The 22,913-nt window shown below is 47.6% G+C and overlaps 1 protein-coding gene across 1 annotated transcript; it reads left to right on the forward strand.

Moving 5' to 3' along the window:
* Positions 1-11,477: 11,477 nt before the first annotated feature.
* Positions 11,478-13,812, forward strand: LOC115094740 (t-SNARE domain-containing protein 1-like). The gene is made up of 2 exons (XM_029607998.1): positions 11,478-11,883; positions 13,025-13,812. Exons 1-2 carry the CDS (start codon positions 11,478-11,480, stop codon positions 13,810-13,812), a joined length of 1,194 nt encoding a protein of 397 aa, XP_029463858.1.
* Positions 13,813-22,913: the final 9,101 nt, after the last annotated feature.

The following is a 22,913-nucleotide window of genomic DNA, read 5'->3' on the forward strand; positions in this document are numbered from 1 at the left end:
CCATGACTAAGGGAACTCCAATAAGTAAGCCCGAAGAGCTGATGCAACCAGAGCGAGGGGACAAGCAAGTTTCTGTCTATACTGTGGTGCCGCAGGACACCGTCTACCTGCATGCCCGGATCGTCAGGAAACTCTAGAGCCTAAGTTTGGTAGGGGTCCTGAACTTAGGAGCTACTTGTCCAGTCCCTCAATTGACTCTCCAGTTACTTTGTCCTGGAACTCTCATACCTTCCCAATGCTTGCTCTGGTAGATTCCAGAGCTGGTGGTAATTTTCTGATGAAGGACCTCGCTGTCCATTTTTATTTTTTATTTATTTATTTATTTATTTAGAGTTTTTATATACCGGCAATCATGAAAACATATCTTGCTGGTTTACATAAAACAGGAGTGCATTATATACATAAAAACTAGAACTGTGGTGACCGAAGGTATAGTTACATTTAACAAGGGTAGCCGAACTTGGAGAAGGATGAAGATAGGAGAGAATAGAAATGGTTAAACAATATACAATTTAAATATAGTATACAAAATAAATGTTATTTATTTTGATGATTTTGATGACATTTTTTGATGACATTTTTTTTATGACATTTTATGATTACCACCCGAGATATTGAAACTCCACTACTCATTGCCCCCATTCATGGAGATCCTCTGCCCAGTAGAATCATTCAGATTACCTCCTCTATTGGGGTCAAGATTGGAGCCTTCCATGAGGAAGAACTTGAATTTTGTGTTCTTGACAAGTCCATCCACACAGTGGTTCTTGGCTCCAGCAGCAGTTGACCCAATTCAACTGAACTACTTTGCAATTGTCTGAATGGAGTGCTGACTGTCTCAACTCTTGTATGAAAAGGGTTCAACCACCCTCATCTCTGCTGATTGCAATCACCATTCTTGGACTTCCTGTACCTTATGCTGACTATGAGAACGTATTTTGTAAATAGAAGGCTGACGTCCTTCCAATTCACCAGGAGTTTGTCTGATTGAACTTCTGCCAGGGACTACGCCCCCTAGGGACAGGACTTACCCGCTTTCCGTCCCAGAAACTAAAGTCATGACAGAGTATATCCAAGACAACTTAGCAAAAGGATTCATCCAACCCTCCAAATCTCCCACAGGTGCTGGTTTCTTTTTCATCGCTAAGAAGGATGGATCATTACAACCTTGTATAGATTACCGGGGCCTAAATGCCACTCACTCACTATCATCTGCCTCTGATCAATGAGCTGTTTGATTGCCTCCAAAGTGCTACTATAGTCACTAAATTAGACCTGAGAGGAGCAAATAACCTTATTTGCAGCCATCCTGAAGATATCTGGAAGACCTCATTCAAAACTAGAGATGGGCATAACGAATACCTCGTCATGCCATTCAGCCTTTCTAATGCTCCAGCGGTATTCCAACAAACGATAAACGAGATATTCCAGGACCTCCTCTATACCAAAGTAGTAGCTTATTTTGATGACATCCTCATCTTTTCTAAAGACTCGTCTACTCATCGTTGGGATATTCATCTAGTGTCCCAATGCTTACAGGACAACCACCTGTATGCCAAGTTAGATAAATGCTTGTTTGAAAAGGAAAGCTTCCCCTTCCTAGGGTACATTGTCTCTCGGCATGGTTTCTCTATTGACCCCAGTAAACTTCGAAGTATTCCTGATTGGTCCCAGCCAGTGGGCCTGCGTGCTCTCCAACAATTTTTAGGCTTTGCGAACTACTTTCGCCATTTTATCTCAAACTGCTCAGTCATCACCATACCCCTCACAGCTCTCACTCGCAAAGGTGCACACACCAGAAACTAGAGCCCCGAAGCTGTTTCAGCCTTCCAAGCTTTGAAAGGGCTTTCCTACATGGATCCTGCCTATGACATCTGGATCTGACTCATTCCTTTGTCATAGAGGTGGATGCCTCCTCTGTCGGAGTAGAGGCAGGTTTAAGTCAACACTTCTCTAAGGGAACTCTACATCCTTGCTCCTTCTTTTCCCATGCATTCTCCACTGGAGAGTGCAACTACACTATAGGTGATCATGAAGTCCTTGCCATTAAGCTTGCCCTGGAAGCGTGACACCCTTGGCTAGAGGGCGCACAACATCTATATTTCTGCTGTCTTGACCATCCCAGTTGGGAAGATGGTAGTACCACGCAGATTCTGTGAGTGAGTATTGAGATGGATACATGACTCCTACATAGCAAGATACCCCGGGAGTGCACATACTCTGACATTCCTTCAACGTTACTATTGGTGGCACACGATGTCCAAGGATACCCAAGCCTACGTGGATTCCTGCCCCACGTGTGCACAACAGAAGTCACCCATGGGTCAGCTCTGGGGATTACTCCAATCTCTGCCGATCCCCAAAGAACCATGGACTCACCTGTCTATGGACTTCTTAGTTGACCGTCCGAAGTCCCATGGTAACACCATCATCTGGGTCGTCATGGGCAGGTTTTCTAAAATGGCATATTTCGTTCCTTTGCTCAGCCTACCTTCTGCACCTGAGTTGGCACTTCTATTATTCCTTCAAAAATGTTGTCTACATGCACTCCCGCAACACATAACCTCAGATAGAGGCCCCTAGTTCATCGCCTGTTACTGACACTCCCTTTGCAAGAACTTTGGAGTTTCCTTAGATCTAACCACAGCATACCATCTGCAAGCCAATAGCCAAGCCGAGCACATGAACCGCTCGCTTAAGGCATTTCTATGGGCTTACTCCAATGACCAGCAAGACAACTGGTCTCAGTTACTCCCATAGGCCAAGATTTCCCTATAACTCACATGTCAGCTCTTCCATGGGAGCCTCTCTGTTCTCTATCTACTATGGGAGGCAGCATCGACCACCTCTTCTGATGCCTCTAGCAGTTCAATCCCCTGTGGCTCAGAATACTGCTGAGGCTCTACATGCATGGTGGATCCATACCAATGAAAGGCTCCAATAAGTGGCTAATCATGCCAAGAAGTCCGCTGACATTCATCGCAGACCTGTTCCTGAATTCCAACCAGGTGACAGTGTGGCTTAGCAGGAGCCACATTCATGTAAAACTTCCGCCTCAACGCTGTGTTGGGTAACAGGAAATGGCCCAATGTACCTACATTGGGCCATTTCCTGTTACCCAACACATTGGGCAGGTGACTTACCAACTGCCCCTTCCACCCACATTAGGAATTCATAATTCTTTTCATGTGCTGCTTTTCAAGTCACTGAGCCTCTCCTGGCCTTCACGCAAGATTCCTGAACCATCTGCCCTTGTTACCAAGACCGAAACACTATCGAGTGTAGGAGGTTCTCGATGTTCGTAAGAGGGGGGCGTAAGTGGGAATACTTACTCTCATGGGAAGGATATAGTCCTGAAGAAAACTCCTGGGAAACAGATGTCAACATCCTTGATAAGGATTTACTTCATTTCATGCTGCACATCCTGGGAAATCCAGACCTCCAGGAGGGGGCCGTAAAAGTGGGGTACTATTGCGCTCCCCAGCTGCCATCAGGGGTGAGTGAACCCACAGCCTGGCCCCTGTGGGTGCCAACACCACCTCAGGCCAAGGGTCCCCCACAACAGTGCCTCAGGGATCTGTGCTTGGACCGGTGATTAGATAGATAGATAGATAAGGAATAGCTTAGTGGTTAGAGCAGTGGACTATGAACCCTGCTTTCGCTCCTTGTGACCTTGGGCAAGTCACTTTACCCTCCATTGCCTCAGGTACAAAACTTAGATTGTAAGCCCTCTTGGGATAGGGAAATACCAACAGTACCTGAATGTAAACCGGTGTGATATCTTGATTGAGATCGAATGTCAGTATATAAAAATAAAATAAATTTTATATATATATATATATATGATCTGCAAAAGAATACGATGAGTGAGATTATCAAATTTGCAGATGATACAAAATTATTCAGAGTAGTTAAATCACAAGTGGATTGTAATACATTACAGGAGGATCTTGCAAGACTGGAAGATTGGGCATCCAAATGGCAGATGAAATTTAATGTGAACAAGTGCAAGGTGTTGCATATAGGGAAAAATAACCCTTGCTGTAGTTACACCAATGTTAGGTTCCTATTAGGAGCTACTACCCAGGAAAAAGATCTAGGCATCATAGTGGATAAAACTTTAAAATCATCAGTTCAGTGTGCTGTAACAGTCAAAAAAGCAAACAAAATGTTAGGAATTATTAGGAAGGGAATGGTTAATAAAATGGAAAATATCATAATGCCTCTATAATCACTCCATGGTGAGACCACACCTTGAATACTGTGTACAATTCTGGTCGCCGCATCTCAAAAAAGATATAGTTGCAATGGAGAAGGTACAGAGAAGGGCAATCCAAATGATAAAGAGGATGGAACAGCTCCCCTATGAGGAAAGGCTGTTCAGCTTGGAGAAGAGACGGCTGAGGGGGGATATGATAGAGGTCTTTAAGATCATGAGAGGTCTTGAACGAGTAGATGTGAATCAGTTATTTACACTTTCGAATAATAGAAGGACTAGGGGGCATTCCATGAAGTTAGCAAGTAGCACATTTAAGACTAAATCAGAGAAAATTATTTTTCACTCAATGCACAATAAAGCTCTGGAGTTGTTGCAGAGGATGTGGTTAGTGCAGTTAGTATAGCTGGGTTCAAAAAAGGTTTGGATAAGTTCTTGGAGGAGAAGTCCATTAATGGCTATTAATCAAGTTTACTTAGGGAATAACCACTGCTATTAATTGCATCAGTAGGATGTGATCTTCTTAGTTTTTGGTTAATTGCCATATTCTTGTGGCCTGGTTTGGCCTCTGTTGGAAATAGGATGCTGGGCTTGATGGACCCTTGGACTGACCCAGCATGGCAATTTCTTATGTTCTTAGTACTGTAGTGAATTCTCTATGGGGTAGATTTTTAAGACCTGTGCGCGCCGGTGTCTATGGTTGCGCGTTGGTGTTTGCGTAGGTGGGCGCTTGAATTTTGCATAGCATGCGCATTTGTGAGCGGACTATGCAAAATCCGAGCAAGTTTCGGCCCAAAGATGTTTGCGTGGGGGGCGCGCAGAAATGTATTTGTGTAACATTACCTACATGCGCAAATACACTTGCGTGCCCCCGTGCAATGGGCACGCCCCCAATTGCGTATGTGACCGCGTGGGTACGCCAGCATGTGCGACACACTCGATAACATGGCGGACAGGGGGAGCTGCAGCCCTACTTCACCACCAGGGACATTGAGCTGATGGGGTCCCTGGTGGTGGCTCAGGAACGGAGCCTGTTCCCTCAAAGGGGGCAACGGACAAACTCCCCAGTGCTGCGGAGGGCCTGGAGGAGATTCTAGGCCAGTGGTTCTCAACCTTTTTTTCCGTCGGGACACACCTGACAGATGGTTCTCACATGCGTGACACACTGACCCATGATCGTCACAGGGCTAGATGTAAAAGTTCAGTTTGCATCCACGGGAACCCCCCCTGACCCACAATAATGGATGTAAAGCAGAATTATGACATTCCCCATACAACTCACCCTACAAAAAAGATATTCTGGTTCTGGTGTCATCTCAGTAACAGCAACTCAAACCTCCTTCTACTTCCAGGCTCAATAGCCCTACTTATGAAAAGACAGAAGTTTACCACCAATGCATGTCCTCTTGAGAAAACACAACAAATAAGACTGATAAACACTTACATGCTAGTAAAATATTTCATCTCGGTAACAGACACAGAACCGACCTAACATACTCCCCAGGATCTGTAGTAATGCACATAAACTAATCCACAACACATTTACACTTGTATTATGGAATACACTCAAATAGGAGCAACCCTATCTATGAAAAGGCAACAATATAAATATTAAATCAGGCCCTAAAAACCAATACACCTCTTATTAGGAAAACAGAACTAGCAAGCAGCTATAGATCCCCACACAGAAATAATTGTAAAACTATACTAATAAGCAGAATAAATGTTTCTAAATAGCTATGAACAGAACATCCAACAATTAAAAACTATTAAAAAATTCTCCAAACACCAATAAAATATTTCAAAAAAAGCAGACATCACATAATATTAAATAATTAAAATGGCAGTCAATCAAGAAAAATAAACTTAAAAAGCCACCTTTACTTACCCCCTCCAGCAGCTCTCCTGCTCCTCTTCCATGCAGGCCGTAGCACACAGCAGAAGCAGCAGTAGAGGCTAAGCTCTATACTCATGGTCCTCTTCCTTAATGCCCATGTCTCTCACACACACACACACACCATACCAGTCATGCCCCCATGACCAGTTTCTGTCTCTCACACACTAATCATCTCCCAGTCTTTGACACACACACCAGTCACCTTCCTGAACAGTTTCTCTCATGCCACACACACACACACAGGCTTCCCACTCCCGTGTTCTACTTACATATATGGGCTTCTCACTCTCATAATCACTTTCTCTGTCTCACACACACTCACCAGTCTCCCATGCTTGTTCTCTCCACATGCACAGGCTTCTTATTTCTATAATCACTTTCTTTCTCTCTCTCTCTCACACACACACACACCAGTCACCTGATCTCTCTCATGCATACACACACACAGACTTCCCACTCCCATGCTCTTTCTCTCACATAATCAGGCTTCTCACTACCATGCTTTTTTTCACACACACACACCCCTCCCCCCCCAACACCAGGCTTCTTACGCCCTTGCTTTCTCACATACCCAGATTTCTCACTTCCATGCTTTTTCTCTCTCTCACACACACATCAGTCACCTCCCTGACTAATGTCTCACACTCTCACATACACAGTCATCTCCCTGAGCAGTCACTTTCATTGTCTCTCATATACACACACACACACATCAACTCTCTGACCAGTTTCTCTCACTCACAAACGTGCTCTCAATCACACGCAGGCTGGCTGCTTCTTTCTCTCACTCACTTCCTCCCCCCCCCCCCCGGAGCACAAATGGAAACTGCAGCAGCCTCCTCCTCCAGCCCCCGCAAGCCAAGAAAGTAGAATCCCATCGACCGCGGGAGGCTCAAGCTGCTCTCTCCTTTCTTGGATTACCGGCTGCTTCGATTGCCCGGGGGCCGATGACGCTGCTGCTACTTTATCACGCGGCACGGGCCGGCTCTTTCTCCTTCCCGCGCACCTCGTATCACTTCCTGTTCCGGGTCATGGGGGGGGGGGGGGGGGCGGGAAAAAGAAAAGGCCCAGCCAGAAGTGCCACAGCTTCTTTTAGCGCCGCTGCCGTTCCCGCTGGGCTTGAACGTGCTGATAGCCCGGCGGCAACGGCAGCAAGGAAGAAAGAGCAGCGGGAGAGACCCGGAGCACGCGACACACTACCCGGTGCTTGGCGACACACCGGTTGAGAACCACTGTTCTAGGCTATATATAATGGCAGAGCCTCACACCCACGTGGGGTAAGTGTTACCCACTGTACTAGAGCACTTTGGGAATGGGAGGAGGGAACAAACGTAGCAGGAGAATGTTTTGGGGTGGAGGGTGCAAAGGAAAATCTGACGGGCCATTGTGTAGGACCTCTCTCATTCAATACTCTTCTGTGGTCTGAAATGTTTATCTAACAGTCATTGTCACATTCATGAGTGCTGGACCTGCACAGTCAGATCATGGTATTCTCTTCATGTGTTGTCATAGATAAGAGGATCTGAAGTAGAAGGCCCGTTGGCTGCGCCTCAAGAACAGGAGGTGGCTGGAGCGGCTGCGTGTGGTGGGTGCTGGGGCTGGTGGTAAGTAGACATCCCTTATACTGGACGATGGGTGACCTACCCGGCATAGACAGGGACACATGCATGTGCCTGTTATGAAATGCTGGGGTATGGAACAGCTCCCCATATATGAGTAGCCTCTGAGGTAACTTCCCTACCCCTCCGAACCACCTTCCCCTATCTCCATGGCACCCCCCAGGCCTAAAAAGTCAAGCAATTATAATTACCACCAGTTGTGGCTGCTGGCTCCCAGCAAGCAAACCCTTTCCACCACAGCAACAACTGGGTGGCATGGTAGGAGCCATTGAGCTGTCTCCGGGACCTAGAGCACCCTGTGCCCAGTCCATTCCCACACCCCCGCCTACACAGTGTGTGTAGAAGAGGTGGGGTACGCAGCACCCATAGAAGATCATGCCCTAAAGACATGTGCTTGGAATTACATGTACTACTTAGTCTGAATAGTTTGTTTCTTTTCCAGCACATGAGGAAGAGGAGGCGGGACTAGCTCCAGCACCCCGACCAGCAGCAGCCACTCCGGGGGGGTGGGGGAGCGGCGTTCTCCCCCCCTGGCGCCAGACGACACCGCAGGAGCCTGCCACCTCCTGAGGGCAAGGCGCAGCCCGGGCCTTCCCAACACCCCCCCCTCCATAGGGTCTTCTCCCCGTTCTGCCCAGGGAGTTAGGGACACGGGGGCACCCAGGGTCCAGCCTTCCATGGCCCCGGTAGGCCGTGGTGGCCCTCTGGTGCCTCTATGGCCCCCCTCACATGGGCCAGGCAGAAGCTCATCATCGGGAGCATGGTCACAGAGGGAGTTCCGGGCCTATGTGAGGGGGGCGTGTGGGGCACTAGGGGCCCTCATGGCCCACCTGGAGAATTTGGAGTGCCGGACAGACCAGATCCTCAGGGCGATACAGCTGCTGGGTGCAGCTGTATCAGTCCTGGGGAATCTGGTCCATCAGACGTGACCATCCTCTCCTGTCCCTGCCTCCCTAACTTTCCGGAGTTTTATTTTTGCAAATATGTTAGTCCTAGCAGTTCCCATCTCCTCAATTTTTTTTTTTTTACAATATCTGTACATAAGTTTGTATTTGCAATTATAAAACCTATTTCCCTAAAAACCTGGTGTGTTCATTCTAAGTGAGGGCATGCTGTGGGGAGGGAGGGGGGACGAAGGGAGGGAAGAGGTGAGGGAGTGAGAGGGTGTATGGCCGTATGGGCAAGGCAAATGAATGCCAAACATTGAAGGAGCAGCAAACTGGTGTGAGAGAAGGACCTCGAGCACAGTCATCATCATCATGGAGGAAGACTCACACCATGTACAGCTATACATATAATACAACAAATATACAGATCGATACTCTAAGGCCGCGGTAGAAACAGTGCGGCAGTGTCAGGCGCACCCTCGTTCCCCGCACGCACAGTTCTCTTCACCTACCGCTCGATACTCTCTTCAAATTGCATACAAATGCATGCCACGGCTGCGAAGCCTTAGGCAAGCGTTAGGCCCGCGCAACCCTTTTTACTGTATAGAGCGCCTATACAGTATCCTGGGTTCGCGGGCCTAACGCTTCACGGCCACGCTGGTATCTGTCATTTGAAATGACAGGTACCAGGAAGTGGACAGTTATGTTCCCCGATGCTCAGCAAACTTTCCCCCAGCCCCCGCTTACCTGCCCTGGCCCCATCCGGTCTCCGGTGCAGCCCCAGTCCTGTCCCCTCCTCCCGAAGCAAAAAAAAAAACAAAAAAACGAAAAAGTAGCAAGGCTCGGGCCTGCTACGGTAGTCCCTTCTCCTCTCCTCCCGATTTCGGTGCTCAAGGCGGCCGGGTGGGCGTGCATTCATCCAGGCAGAGGGAGCCGGCGGCGAAAGCGGCCTCCGGCTCCTCTGCCTGGATGAATGCACGGCCCCCGCCAGCAGTGAATGAATGCCCGTACGATTTCGGCGCTCAAGGCGTGACGTCACGACGCTTGACGTCACGGCATGTGACTGCCTTGAGCGCCGAAATCGCACGGGCATTCATTCACTGCCGGCGGGGGCCGTGCATTCATCCAGGCAGAGGGAGCCGGAGGCCGCTTTCGCCGCCGGCTCCCTCTGCCTGGATGAATGCACGCCCACCCGGCCGCGGCCTGGATCGAACACGCGCCCACCTGCCCGCCGGCTCCCCACCGCCGCCTGGATCCAACGCGTGCCCACCCGCTCGCCGGCTCCCGCCGCCTGGATGAACGGGCGCCCATCCGCCCGCCGCCTCGATGACCGCACACCTGGGGGATTCGGAAAGTGACAGGTATTTATACATACATTATATATATATATATATATAGATATATATATATATATATATATATATATATATATATATATATATATATATATATATATATATATATATATATATATATAAACAACTTACGCTGCAATGTTTTTTTTTTACACTTTACGGTTTTACCCCCATTTTTTACACTTTATTCCCGTTTTAATTTTCGAACACCACACTAACACCAAGTAGAGGGTAGGCGGTAAACTAACAGGTTAAGGACGCGGCAAAATAGCGGGTTACAAAGGAGATAATCTGAGCACGCGTCACAGTATTGGAGGGGAATAGCTAATTCCTTCATTATACAGCTAATTCATTCATTTACATATCATATACATGCTGCGTGCGGAAAGGGTTATGCGTCTGTTTTAAGAAGCGCTAAGGACGCGTGAAACTGGAGACTGTATCACTGGATCGCCTTACGCGTCCAAATTGTGCGCTCCCAGCACGTTACAGACGGGAAATCTTCAACCACACGTTACAGTATCGACCTGATAGAAAGGCAGCAGAACCCCACACTGTCTACTCATTTCTGAACAGCTGGGGGCAGCAGGGAGGTACCGATGGTAGCAATGATGCAGCACTGCCTCCCAAGTTTGTATAACAAGGGGAAAATAGGTATTTTGGTCATATAGGTTAGGTACAGATATGAAGAGCTTACCACATACCACAAATTAAGCTGCCTTCTGGATGGGTGATGATCTGCAGAGGCCAGACAGCGCCAATACAAGAAGTGTACTACTACCAACCCTTGATGTCCACACTTACATAGGCAGGTGAAAAGCAGAGGAGAAACGCTGGAAAATTCAAGGATTGCAGGAAGGCCCTTGAAAGACACATGCCAGCTACACAGAGAAACCTACTTTTCACACACGCCCTCCAGCCCCAAAATAAAACATGCCACCTTTCAGGTGACTCTCCATTCTTACCTATACAGTTCATTTAGTTTCCTCTATTAGCAACATTCAACACACCAGTATGTGGACATAGGTCTGAACACAGCAGGAGCTTGATTGCAGGGTCACACAGAGCCTCAGCTCAATCCAGGCTAGGTGCTAATCAACACCCTTCCCACACCCAGCAGCCAAATCAACCCCCTCCCCATGGCTTTTAAACTGCAGGGCTAATTGATTAACTCTGCTGGGTGAATTGTCCTAATTACCCAGGTGGAAGTGCAACAGTATACACATGTGGGCGATCAAACCTAATTGCAGTAAGAAGGCACATCTAAATTGACGGTACTAGGTGCTGCGCGTTGCATCTCCAAAATTACACGAGGAGTGGCGCGCACAACTCCATTGAAATCAATAGGCAGCGCGCGTATGTCCTCTTGTGCGTGCAAATTACGCATCAATTTTCCAGGATGGCGCGCGTAATTGGTAATCGTGTAAATGGGAGCCACCTCTGAGCCCGAATTACGCGGGGTGGTGGGGTGGGCTCCCTATAAAGGGAGGGCGCCTCCACTCAATGGCCACCTTCACCATGTCTCAGGCACATGCAGTTCTGTTTCTGAAGCCGAACTTCTTGCCAGCGGAGGTTGATATGCTTATGGAGCATATCATGTGGCACAAGGATCTCCTGTATGGTTCACAGTCTTGTATGGTGGGTGCATACAGGAAGGAGCAGATCTGGAGACGAATGAGGCACGCTGTCAAATCTGTGTTCCACCATAATCGGAGTATTGCTGAACTCATGCACAAGTGGAGGGACTTGAGGAGACTCGTGAAGCGCAAGCAGGCCAGGCGCATTGCAGAGGGAGAACGGAGCCACATCACCTTCTCTCCCTCTGAGCAGCTGATACTCGGTACCATCTCTGAGGCAGCTGTGGTTGGAGTTGGCCAGCTTGACACCATGTGCTGTGTAGGGCAGGAAGGTAAGCAGAACTACAACTTTTTCTACCCCCTTGTAATCCTATACATGTAGCTCCTCATTATAGCAGCATATGTCTTCATATCTCTCTACTACCTGTGCTGATGTACTGTTTGAAACCTAACATTCCTTACTTCTCTAACTATATGTAAGCCAGGTTTCCAGGCAGGGCTGCTATATAGATGTATGTACCAAGCCAGCACAGAGGGTTGCACTGCTCCAGCTTAGGTAATAGACTAGCAGTACAGCATGCACTGCTCTTGTAGGTGTGTGTAAGGCAAAGCTTTATATATGTGGTCATACAGCAGGCCAAATAAGGCGTTATAGTATAGGGACTGTCTTACAATCTCTTGGGGATGTTATTTCTTAGGAGCAAGGTAGGCTGTCTGAGTATCTGCTAGTCCACATGGGACAGCAGTGACATAATGCTAGCTTTCCACACTGTCTGCAATGACAGTCACCAGTTTTTGTAAGGGAACCAATGAGAGGAATAAGAACAGTTTGTCCCTTATAGTTGGTAGTGTCACCTGCTCATTATTGGATGTTCCACCTTGCTAAGGAGTGCTTTGCTCTCCCCACCTCCCCCTATTCCCCATGTTCCCCATCAGCCCCTTCCCCTATGATTTCCCTTCCCCTTCCTCTAGCAGGCGTGGCCAATTCACTGGGTCCATAGCATGTTGCACTGGTCATGTGTCCTTGCAATGCAAACAACATTGGGGCTTGATAAGGTTTTTGGTTAAGGTGTTCCTACGACAGGGCTTTCGGTCCTAACTCTTCCTGGTAACTGATCACATTCCATGCAGCACACTGACAACCCTCTGTGTGTCCAGAAGGTGTTGTTGGGCAAGTGCTGGATGGTGTGGATGAAGGCCTCACTATGCCACACATGATACTCCCAGGAGTATAAAGCAGGATGCGGGCCTACTTAGAATGCAGAGTCCTATGTCACTACCACTAGATTAGTAGTCTAGTCAGCTACTGTACCATGTATCACATATGGAACCAACTACATAACACCTCTATTGCCAGTGGGCTAATGTCTACATGCTATTTTTTAGGGGAGCCAGATGAGCAACCTGGACCTGCACCTAGATGACCCCAAAGACTCTATCAGCATCTGCGGGTGATCTCTGACTCGTTGGAAGAGGAGGAAGTGGGAGCCCGTGAATACATGGAACAGCCTGCGGAAGAGGAGCAGCAGCAGCGGCAGGGAGAGGAGCTGGAGGACCCACTGCCTGAACTGCTACATGATCGGCAGGACAGCAGTGCGTCAGACCAGCCCGAACCTGACCTGGATGCCAGTCAAGCTGAGAGACAGTTGTTACAGCACAGCGCCAGCCTCTTGGACACTATCTCTGGCTTGCCTGATGTGGTGTGGCAGGAAGCGAGTTCCCTCCGTGATACCATCAGGGAGGAGTCACAAGCCCTCCTTGATATCATCAGGGAGGAGTCTCAGGGGATTCAGGCGTGCTTCCGAGACCTTTGCCGGGCTACTGAGGAACAAACTGAGGTGTGGAGGGAGATGCTGCAATGGTTCCCTCCTGTGCAGCCGCAGCCACCAGCGGCTCCATGTGCTTTCATGGGGCCCTGGATGCATTACCCTCCATCTTATGGGCCTCCATACCCATGGATGGCACCTGCCCGTGTGGAGGAGCTCAGTGTGGTACTGCCACCTGCACCTCAGCCTGTTCCAGGCTATCCGTGGATGGCACCACCACCCCCGCCTGCGCCTCCTGTGATGCTTCCCCCACCACCACCAGAACCGCTGTTGCCCCTGGCTGTACCTTCCTGCAGCCATGACCTGGAACTGCCCCAACCTCCTCTGCCCTCTGACGGTAGCGTGAGCAGTGGGAGAAGTCCACTGCACCGGAGCGCCCGGTCGGGGCAGGCTAAGCTTCCTGACGGCCGAAAGAGCGGGCGGCCAAGGAAGTGAACTGTTGCTATATTTTTATTTTTGTTATTATTTTTCACTGTTCTTTTATTTGCACTTTTTGTGACACACTTGTAAATAAATGCACTATCACCTACTGAAATGGCTTTCTATGAGAGTATTTGTTGTATTGCCCGCCTTTGACTCAATCAATGGATTTCTGCCAATTCCTCCTGAGTCAGCTGCACGGCCTCATCCTCCTCATTCTCTTCAGGGGCCTCTTCTGGTAAAGGGATATGTCTGTTAACTGCAAGATTATGTAGCATACAGCAGGCTAGGAAGATCTCACACATTTTAGGTGGGGGGGGGGGGGGGTACAAAAGGCATCCCCCAGATCTTTCCAGACAGCGGAAGCAGGATTTCAGGATGCCAAATGTTCTTTCTATGACAGCCCTGGTCTTACGGTGTGCCCTGTTGTAGTGAGTCTCAGCTGCAGTGTTGGGGGTGGCCATGGGAATCATGAGCCAGGTTGTCAGTGGATATCCTCTGTCACCTGTAGCATCAAGGTTACATTCCTTCTGTACTTCATTGGGGTACAGCTCACAGGGTTTACAAACAGGATGCCTACTGTGGCACCCTAAATATAAGGGTTCTACTAATATAGGTCGGGGCTCATGTGAGCAGTTGATTAGTGTACTACCTAGGAGCCATCCCCCAGTGATGTGTCGCAGCTGGAAGTGTTGATAGATTCTGGATTGAGAGACTGTAGGCGTCGTGAATGGATCCAGGAAAGCGGGGCACACCATTTGCATATTTAGTGAGTGGAAACCCTTGCGGTTGCGGTAGATGGCCTCATCTCCTCCTGGTGCTCTTAGGGCCACGTGAGTGCAATCAATAGCTCCCAAGACTGAGGGGGAAGCATGCTATTTGGTAACAGTCTCTTGGTTTCTTGCTGCTCCTCTCTTCTGAAGGGGTAGGAGATAAAGTGGTGGGTGTGTGTCGAAGCAAGGCAGCCAGGACCTGCTCCAGACACCTTGATGTGGCAGACTGAGTGATTCCAGAAGTCACGGCAAGCGGCATTTGGAAGGTGCTGGTAGCCAAAAAAGCCAGGACTGTAGTCACCTTGATGTGTACAGGCAAGGCATGGCCCCTTTGGGTGAGAGGTTGCAGGTCAGCCTCTAACATTTGGCAGAGGTACAGTATGGTCTCCTTATTAAATCTGAAACGTTGCATTACGTCCTCCTCAGACAGATCCAGAAATTGTGTGCACGTCCTGTAAACTCTATGTAAAGGGTACCGCCTCTGGCTCAGCAATCTTCTCCTCCTCCTCCTCTCTCTTTCTCTTCTGAGCCATATAGACCACAGGACCCATATCGCTATTATAAGCATGTGTAGAAAAGGAATAACCAAGGAATAGCTGTTGAGTTTAGAAGCTCCTGAGGCAGTCTGCTACTGTTATACACACATCAACAGTGCCTAGGGGAATTGTTTGTAGTTTCCCAGTTACCACCAGTTAGTCCCCCACAACCTCTCCCTTCCACAGAATGTAGGGTCCCTAAGCAATGAGAGCCAGCAGCTGCGGACACTTCCCTTGTCACTTGCGCACACAGGTAAGCAGTAGTAAATATATGCGCATGTTTTTGGCTGCGCACGCCGGTGGATTGCGCGTCGCTTATAAAATATGTCTTACACGCGTAGGTCAGGTATCCGCCTGACACGCCCCTTTGTTATTCGCGTACATTTGTGCGCGCAGAGACATTTACGCACACAACTACGCCTATGCAAAATTTGGGTTGTTCGTGCACCTACTACTTAGGCGCAACAGTGCCGTTTTTGGTGTGCGTAAGCCTTTGAAAATCTGCCCCTATGTGTGTTCAAACTTATACACAGAGTGATCACACAGGTTAGTAGTCAGTATCACACACATGCACCTGATGGAAAATAATAAAGTCTAAAACATCTTTTGTCCACCATCATTTTAATCCCAGTAAGCAGGTATAGCACCTGATAAAATCACATGACATCAGGCAAAGATAGATGGCGAGGATAGCCATATTTGGAAAATGATTCTTTGATAATACAACAGTGAGCCCCCCCAGCCAAAATAAAGGACATTTTAAAATCCTAAACATCAACAGAAGAGGAAGGCATATCAAGCCACAAGAAATAGACATTTTGGGAGGAGGAACTGCCAGAACCAGCTGCATCTCAGCCAGACCCTGTTGTGTTAGAGGAGAGGGAAAGAGGGAAAGAGTAGGCAACAATTGCAGTGTACAACCACCACCAGTGCTGTGGAAGTTGAAGGGGTAAATTTGCAGATGACACAATTATTCAGAGTAGTTAAATCACAAGTGGATTATGATAAATTGCAGGAGGACCTTGCAAAACTGGAAGATTGGGCATCCATATGGCAGAGGAAGTTTAAGGTGGACAAGTGCAAGGTGTTGCATATAGGGAAAAATAACCCTTGCTGTAGTTACATGATGTTAGGTTCCAGATTAGGAGTTACCACCCAGTAAAGAGATCTAGGTGTTATATGGATAATACATTGAAATTGTCGGCTCAGTGTTCTGTGTCAGTAAAAAAAAGCAAACAGAATGTTAGGAATTATTAGGAAGGGAACAACAAATAATGTGATAATGCCTCTGCATTGCTCCATTGTTAGACCGCAGCTTGACTACTGTGTGCATTTCTGGTTGCCGTATCTCAAGATATAGCTGCACTGGAGAAATTACAGAGAAAGGCAATCAAAATGATAAAGGGCAGGGAATGGCTCCCCTATGAGGAAAGGCTTAAGAGGTTAGGGCTGTTCAGCTTGGAGAAAAGACGGTTGAGAGGGATATGATAGAGGTCTATAAAATCATGAAAGGACTTGAATGGGTAAATGTGAAACAATTATTTAATCTTTCGGATAAAGAAGAACTAGGGGGTACTTCAAGAAGTTAGCAAGTAGCACATTTAAAACAAATCAGAGAAAAAGTATTTCACTCTGCACACAATTAAGCACTGGAATTTGTTGCCAGATGTGCTTAAGACAGCTAGTGTACCAGGATTTAAAAAAGGTTGGAATAAGTTCCTGAAGGAGAAGTCCATAAATTACTATTAATCAATAGGGAACAATCATTGCTTGTTGCCAGCATTAATAGCATGGGATCTATTTAATGTCTGGATACTTGCCAGGTAATTGTGACTGGGATTCGCTACTGTTAGAGACAGGATACTGGGCTTGATGGACCCTTAGTCTGACCTAGTATGGCATATCTTATGTTCGTATTTAAAACCTAAAGAACTATCAATGCAATAAACCATTAGTGCAGCAGAGCATCAAAAGCAGTTATAATATCCTTTTCCTGTGAATCAGTTTGAATAATCTCTTTAAAGCAATGGTTCTCAACCTTTTTTCTATCAGAACACACTTGATGCTCACATGTGTGACACACTGAATACATGACCATCATGGGACTAAATATAAACACACACTCTGAATCCATAGGAATCTTCTGCTTCCTAACAATGAGTGCAGAGCAGAACTAAGACATTTCCCTCTACAACTCACCATACAAAAAAGATATTCTGATGCTGGTGTCATCTTAATAACAGCATCACAAACTCCCTCTACTGCCAGGTACATTGTAAAATAATACAAAACCTGGAAAAATAAAAACAAACCTCACTGTACATGTCTATCAAACCTGCCTGTCTTTGTCTGCTCATGGCCGTCATCCACCTCTGCCTCCTGTCCGGCCTGCCGCCTCTGCCGTTACCCAGTGGCAGGTCCGAAAGGGCTTGGAGTGGTTGGAGGACTACTCAGAGACCAACCTTGTGTGGTTAGCCTCACGGAGGCCATGCAGGTCAGCGGGGATTTGGTCTTTCGGTCTCCGCCCAGACGAGGCTCCATCTCACCTCCCTCGGCGCTTCCATGGAGCTCCTCTCCCGGTTCGCCGAGGTCCATGGGCACACTCCACTCGTCTCAGCGCAACAGGATGCCAAGGCCCTCGAGCGCAACACTTGGCCAAGGTCCCTTTGTGCGCAACACTCTGTATACTTAAATGAGGGTTTTTTTTTTTATAAATCCTCTTTTTTAGCGCTGCTAACAATCAATATCAATACTCCAAAGTTTCTGCCCTTCAGTGCTGCAGTTTAAGCAATCCCCTCAAAGAACACCAACAAAACCTTTTGGCTATATTTCAGAGATTTAAGGCAGTAACATACTTTTCTTGGAGGTCTTCTGGATAGGAAATAACCTGAAAAGAGACTGGCTCTTTACCCTGCTATTCACAAGATTATCTGCTATTGATTAAGACCAACCCCACCCCTAGACAAGATGCCTACTGTTTATTTTTTTTTTTTTCCTCTTTTCCACTGCTAAAAATCAATATCAGTACTCCACACTATTTGCCCTTCAGTGCTGCAGTAGACTTCTATCATATCCCCCCTCAGCTGTCTCTTCTCCAAGCTGAATAGTCCTGACCTCTTTAGCCTTTCTTCATAAGGGAGGCCTTAAATCATCGTATATGATGAGGTAACCATTTTTTTCATATTTGATTATTTTAAGGAAACTTTGATAATAACAATTTCTTTAGAATTATATTTAGTAGTGTGTGTATGTATATATAATATATATATATATATATCAAAAATTGTTCTAAATGGTAATTGTAATAAAGATTAGTTGTTTTTGCATTTAATTAGTAAAATTAAGTATAGGTTCTAGGGTGATTTAATGGTAGCCCTATGTAATAATTCTAGTTATGAGGGGCTTATTCAAATTTTATTTTAAGGTGCTTTGTGATTTATGTTTTTTTATTAGCTATATACTCTAACAATCATTCTTGGGTGTCCAATTCATCACATATTATTTCCCCTGAGGAAGCTGGACTTGCAAAACAAGAGCCTTGCTGGGATACTACAACATTAGGATATTACAGCATAACACCCATAGGAACACCGTTCTTCAAGCATTGATTTTGCTACGTTATGAGTATAATTGATGCTCTGTTAGGATGTTATCATCAAGTGTGATATTACATTCTTTATTCACTTGGTTTAAAGCTGTTAGTAGTCTTCTATACTGGCTTGTCCAGTTTATGATAGCTATAGATTAGCAGCAGTTTAGATCAGAGGTTCTACTTTTTTTGGATTTGTAATATGGTTATGTGGGTGGAACAGTGTGTCTAATGTGTTATAAGGAATATGCATAAGAATTTATGTGAGAATTAAATGATGTGTGTAATCTGTGTATGTGTGTTTATTTTATTCTATTTAAATATGGTCATATTTGAATAAAGGATTGTATTAAATGTTTATGTTTGAATTTGATTTTGCATAATTTTTTATGTGCTTTTTTCCTTCTCCTGTTGGAGTTTTATTGGTATATAAATATATATGATATATGATTTGACCTCAATACATTGTGAACGTTCCACGCCGTCTGGGTACCGGTCCGTCACTCCTTCAGATCCAAGCCACTTCTGTCTCTGGCCTCTGAGCTCCTTTTGCATCTTCCTGCAGCCCTTTCCAAGTCCCAGGCTTCAAATTAGGCCTCCGCTGCCCTAGCCTGGCTAGGGCCTCTTCTTGAGCTGGACTAGTGAACAAAGTAAGCCAAGCTCCCCCCAGAATGATATGGAAACATAAGTTATATAAACAGTCTATATTGTTCCAGAAAAGTCCTTTTTGCTACCTTTCTCCCAGTCCAGCACCTGGGTCTTGTAAAATATCTCCTGTTCTTCCGAACACCAAAGTAATGTTTAGGCTTTCTCCTTTAGCCAGACACTGCAGCCCTGCTAGGGGATTGTACAACTCGCCCCTACTCCCCTGTTGTGCTGCAGTCAGCAGTCTTCCCAAACCAGAAATCAAGTTACACCTAAACAGTTTCATAAACTTATAAACAAAAACATTATTTTATCCTGTAGGGAATACTCCCAACCAGGTCACTTACTCTATCTCCATGCTGGATAACAAAGACTCCTCAGTTAGAGTACCTATGTCCATGACACACTCCTCTTACTCTGAAGAGTATTTAGGCCAGCTCCACCACTCTGTCACACCCTCCTCTTTGATCACCATTGATTCCGGTGTGTCTAATTCATTATCATTGTGCTCAGCTGGCTGCTTTGTTTCCTCCCCTATCCACGGGTCATACTGAGCCTCTAAGAGCTTGGGAGTTGTAGTCCTTCTAGCCCTCACTAGCACCCCCTTGTGTCTGACATCTTTGTGATTTTGTTCAGGCCTTTCTTCTGTGTTCCCTGCGGGATGCAGGGCACAGTTGTTTGACTATTTCGGTGGGAGAGTGGGCTGGTGCCCCTCTCCCGGGCATTTTTCTGTACGGTCTGAAATAGGCCCCCTTGTGTCTGACATCTTTGTGATTTTGTTCAGGCCTTTCTTCTGTGTTCCCTGCGGGATGCAGGGCACGGTTATCTGACTGTTTCGGTGGGAGAGTGGGCTGGTGCCCCTCTCCCGGGCATTTTTTCTGTACGGTCTGAAATAGGCCCCCTTGTGTCTGACATCTTTGTGATTTTGTTCAGGCCTTTCTTCTGTGTTCCCTGCGGGATGCAGGGCGCAGTTCTTTGACTATTTCGGTGGGAGAGTGGGCTGGTGCCCCTCTCCCGGGCATTTTTCTGTACGGTCTGAAATAGGCCCCCTTGTGTCTGACATCTTTGTGATTTTGTTCAGGCCTTTCTTCTGTGTTCCCTGCGGGATGCAGGGCGCAGTTCTTTGACTATTTCGGTGAGAGAGTGGGCTGGTGCCCCTCTCCCGGGCATTTTTCTGTACGGTCTGAAATAGGCCCCCTTGTGTCTGACATCTTTGTGATTTTGTTCAGGCCTTTCTTCTGTGTTCCCTGCGGGATGCAGGGCACAGTTATTTGACTATTTCGGTGGGAGAGTGGGCTGGTGCCCCTCTCCCGGGCATTTTTCTGTACGGTCTGAAATAGGCCCCCTTGTGTCTGACATCTTTGTGATTTTGTTCAGGCCTTTCTTCTGTGTTCCCTGCGGGATGCAGGGCACGGTTATCTGACTGTTTCGGTGGGAGAGTGGGCTGGTGCCCCTCTCCCGGGCATTTTTCTGTACGGTCTGAAATAGGCCCCCTTGTGTCTGACATCTTTGTGATTTTGTTCAGGCCTTTCTTCTGTGTTCCCTGCGGGATGCAGGGCACGGTTATCTGACTGTTTCGGTGGGAGAGTGGGCTGGTGCCCCTCTCCCGGGCATTTTTCTGTACGGTCTGAAATAGGCCCCCTTGTGTCTGACATCTTTGTGATTTTGTTCAGGCCTTTCTTCTGTGTTCCCTGCGGGATGCAGGGCACAGTTACTTTGTCTCTTTCGGTGGGAGAGGGGGCTGGTGCCCCTCTCCCGGGCACTTTCGTACGGTCTGAAATAGGCCCCCTTGTGTCTGACATCTTTGTGATTTTGTTCAGGCCTTTCTTCTGTGTTCCCTGCGGGATGCAGGGCACAGTTACTTTGTCTCTTTCGGTGGGAGAGGGGGCTGGTGCCCCTCTCCCGGGCACTTTCGTACGGTCTGAAATAGGCCCCCTTGTGTCTGACATCTTTGTGATTTTGTTCAGGCCTTTCTTCTGTGTTCCCTGCGGGATGCAGGGCACGGTTATCTGACTATTTCGGTGGGAGAGTGGGCTGGTGCCCCTCTCCCGGGCATTTTTTCTGTACGGTCTGAAATAGGCCCCCTTGTGTCTGACATCTTTGTGATTTTGTTCAGGCCTTTCTTCTGTGTTCCCTGCGGGATGCAGGGCACGGTTATCTGACTATTTCGGTGGGAGAGTGGGCTGGTGCCCCTCTCCCGGGCATTTTTTCTGTACGGTCTGAAATAGGCCCCCTTGTGTCTGACATCTTTGTGATTTTGTTCAGGCCTTTCTTCTGTGTTCCCTGCGGGATGCAGGGCACAGTTATTTGACTATTTCGGTGGGAGAGTGGGCTGGTGCCCCTCTCCCGGGCATTTTTCTGTACGGTCTGAAATAGGCCCCCTTGTGTCTGACATCTTTGTGATTTTGTTCAGGCCTTTCTTCTGTGTTCCCTGCGGGATGCAGGGCGCAGTTATTTGACTGTTTCGGTGGGAGAGTGGGCTGGTGCCCCTCTCCCGGGCATTTTTTCTGTACGGTCTGAAATAGGCCCCCTTGTGTCTGACATCTTTGTGATTTTGTTCAGGCCTTTCTTCTGTGTTCCCTGCGGGATGCAGGGCGCAGTTCTTTGACTATTTCGGTGGGAGAGTGGGCTGGTGCCCCTCTCCCGGGCATTTTTCTGTACGGTCTGAAATAGGCCCCCTTGTGTCTGACATCTTTGTGATTTTGTTCAGGCCTTTCTTCTGTGTTCCCTGCGGGATGCAGGGCACAGTTATTTGACTATTTCGGTGGGAGAGTGGGCTGGTGCCCCTCTCCCGGGCATTTTTCTGTACGGTCTGAAATAGGCCCCCTTGTGTCTGACATCTTTGTGATTTTGTTCAGGCCTTTCTTCTGTGTTCCCTGCGGGATGCAGGGCACGGTTATTTGACTGTTTCGGTGGGAGAGTGGGCTGGTGCCCCTCTCCCGGGCATTTTTCTGTACGGTCTGAAATAGGCCCCCTTGTGTCTGACATCTTTGTGATTTTGTTCAGGCCTTTCTTCTGTGTTCCCTGCGGGATGCAGGGCACGGTTATCTGACTGTTTCGGTGGGAGAGTGGGCTGGTGCCCCTCTCCCGGGCATTTTTCTGTACGGTCTGAAATAGGCCCCCTTGTGTCTGACATCTTTGTGATTTTGTTCAGGCCTTTCTTCTGTGCTCCCTGCGGGATGCAGGGCACAGTTACTTTGTCTCTTTCGGTGGGAGAGCGGGCTGGTGCCCCTCTCCCGGGCACTTTCGTACGGTCTGAAATAGGCCCCCTTGTGTCTGACATCTTTGTGATTTTGTTCAGGCCTTTCTTCTGTGTTCCCTGCGGGATGCAGGGCACAGTTACTTGTCTCTTTCGGTGGGAGAGCGGGCTGGTGCCCCTCTCCCGGGCACTTTCGTACGGTCTGAAATAGGCCCCCTTGTGTCTGACATCTTTGTGATTTTGTTCAGGCCTTTCTTCTGTGTTCCCTGCGGGATGCAGGGCACGGTTATCTGACTATTTCGGTGGGAGAGTGGGCTGGTGCCCCTCTCCCGGGCATTTTTTCTGTACGGTCTGAAATAGGCCCCCTTGTGTCT

This window comes from Rhinatrema bivittatum, chromosome 6 (assembly GCF_901001135.1).
Source record: "Rhinatrema bivittatum chromosome 6, aRhiBiv1.1, whole genome shotgun sequence".
Classification (NCBI taxonomy): domain Eukaryota; kingdom Metazoa; phylum Chordata; class Amphibia; order Gymnophiona; family Rhinatrematidae; genus Rhinatrema; species Rhinatrema bivittatum.

Coding starts and splice junctions, on each gene's coding strand:
- LOC115094740 (XM_029607998.1), top strand. CDS start 11,478: ATGGCCACCTTCACCATGTCTCAGGCACATGCAGTTCTGTTTCTGAAG. Junction 11,884..13,024: donor GTGCTGTGTAGGGCAGGAAG/GTAAGCAGAACT, acceptor ACTCGTTGGAAG/AGGAGGAAGTGGGAGCCCGT.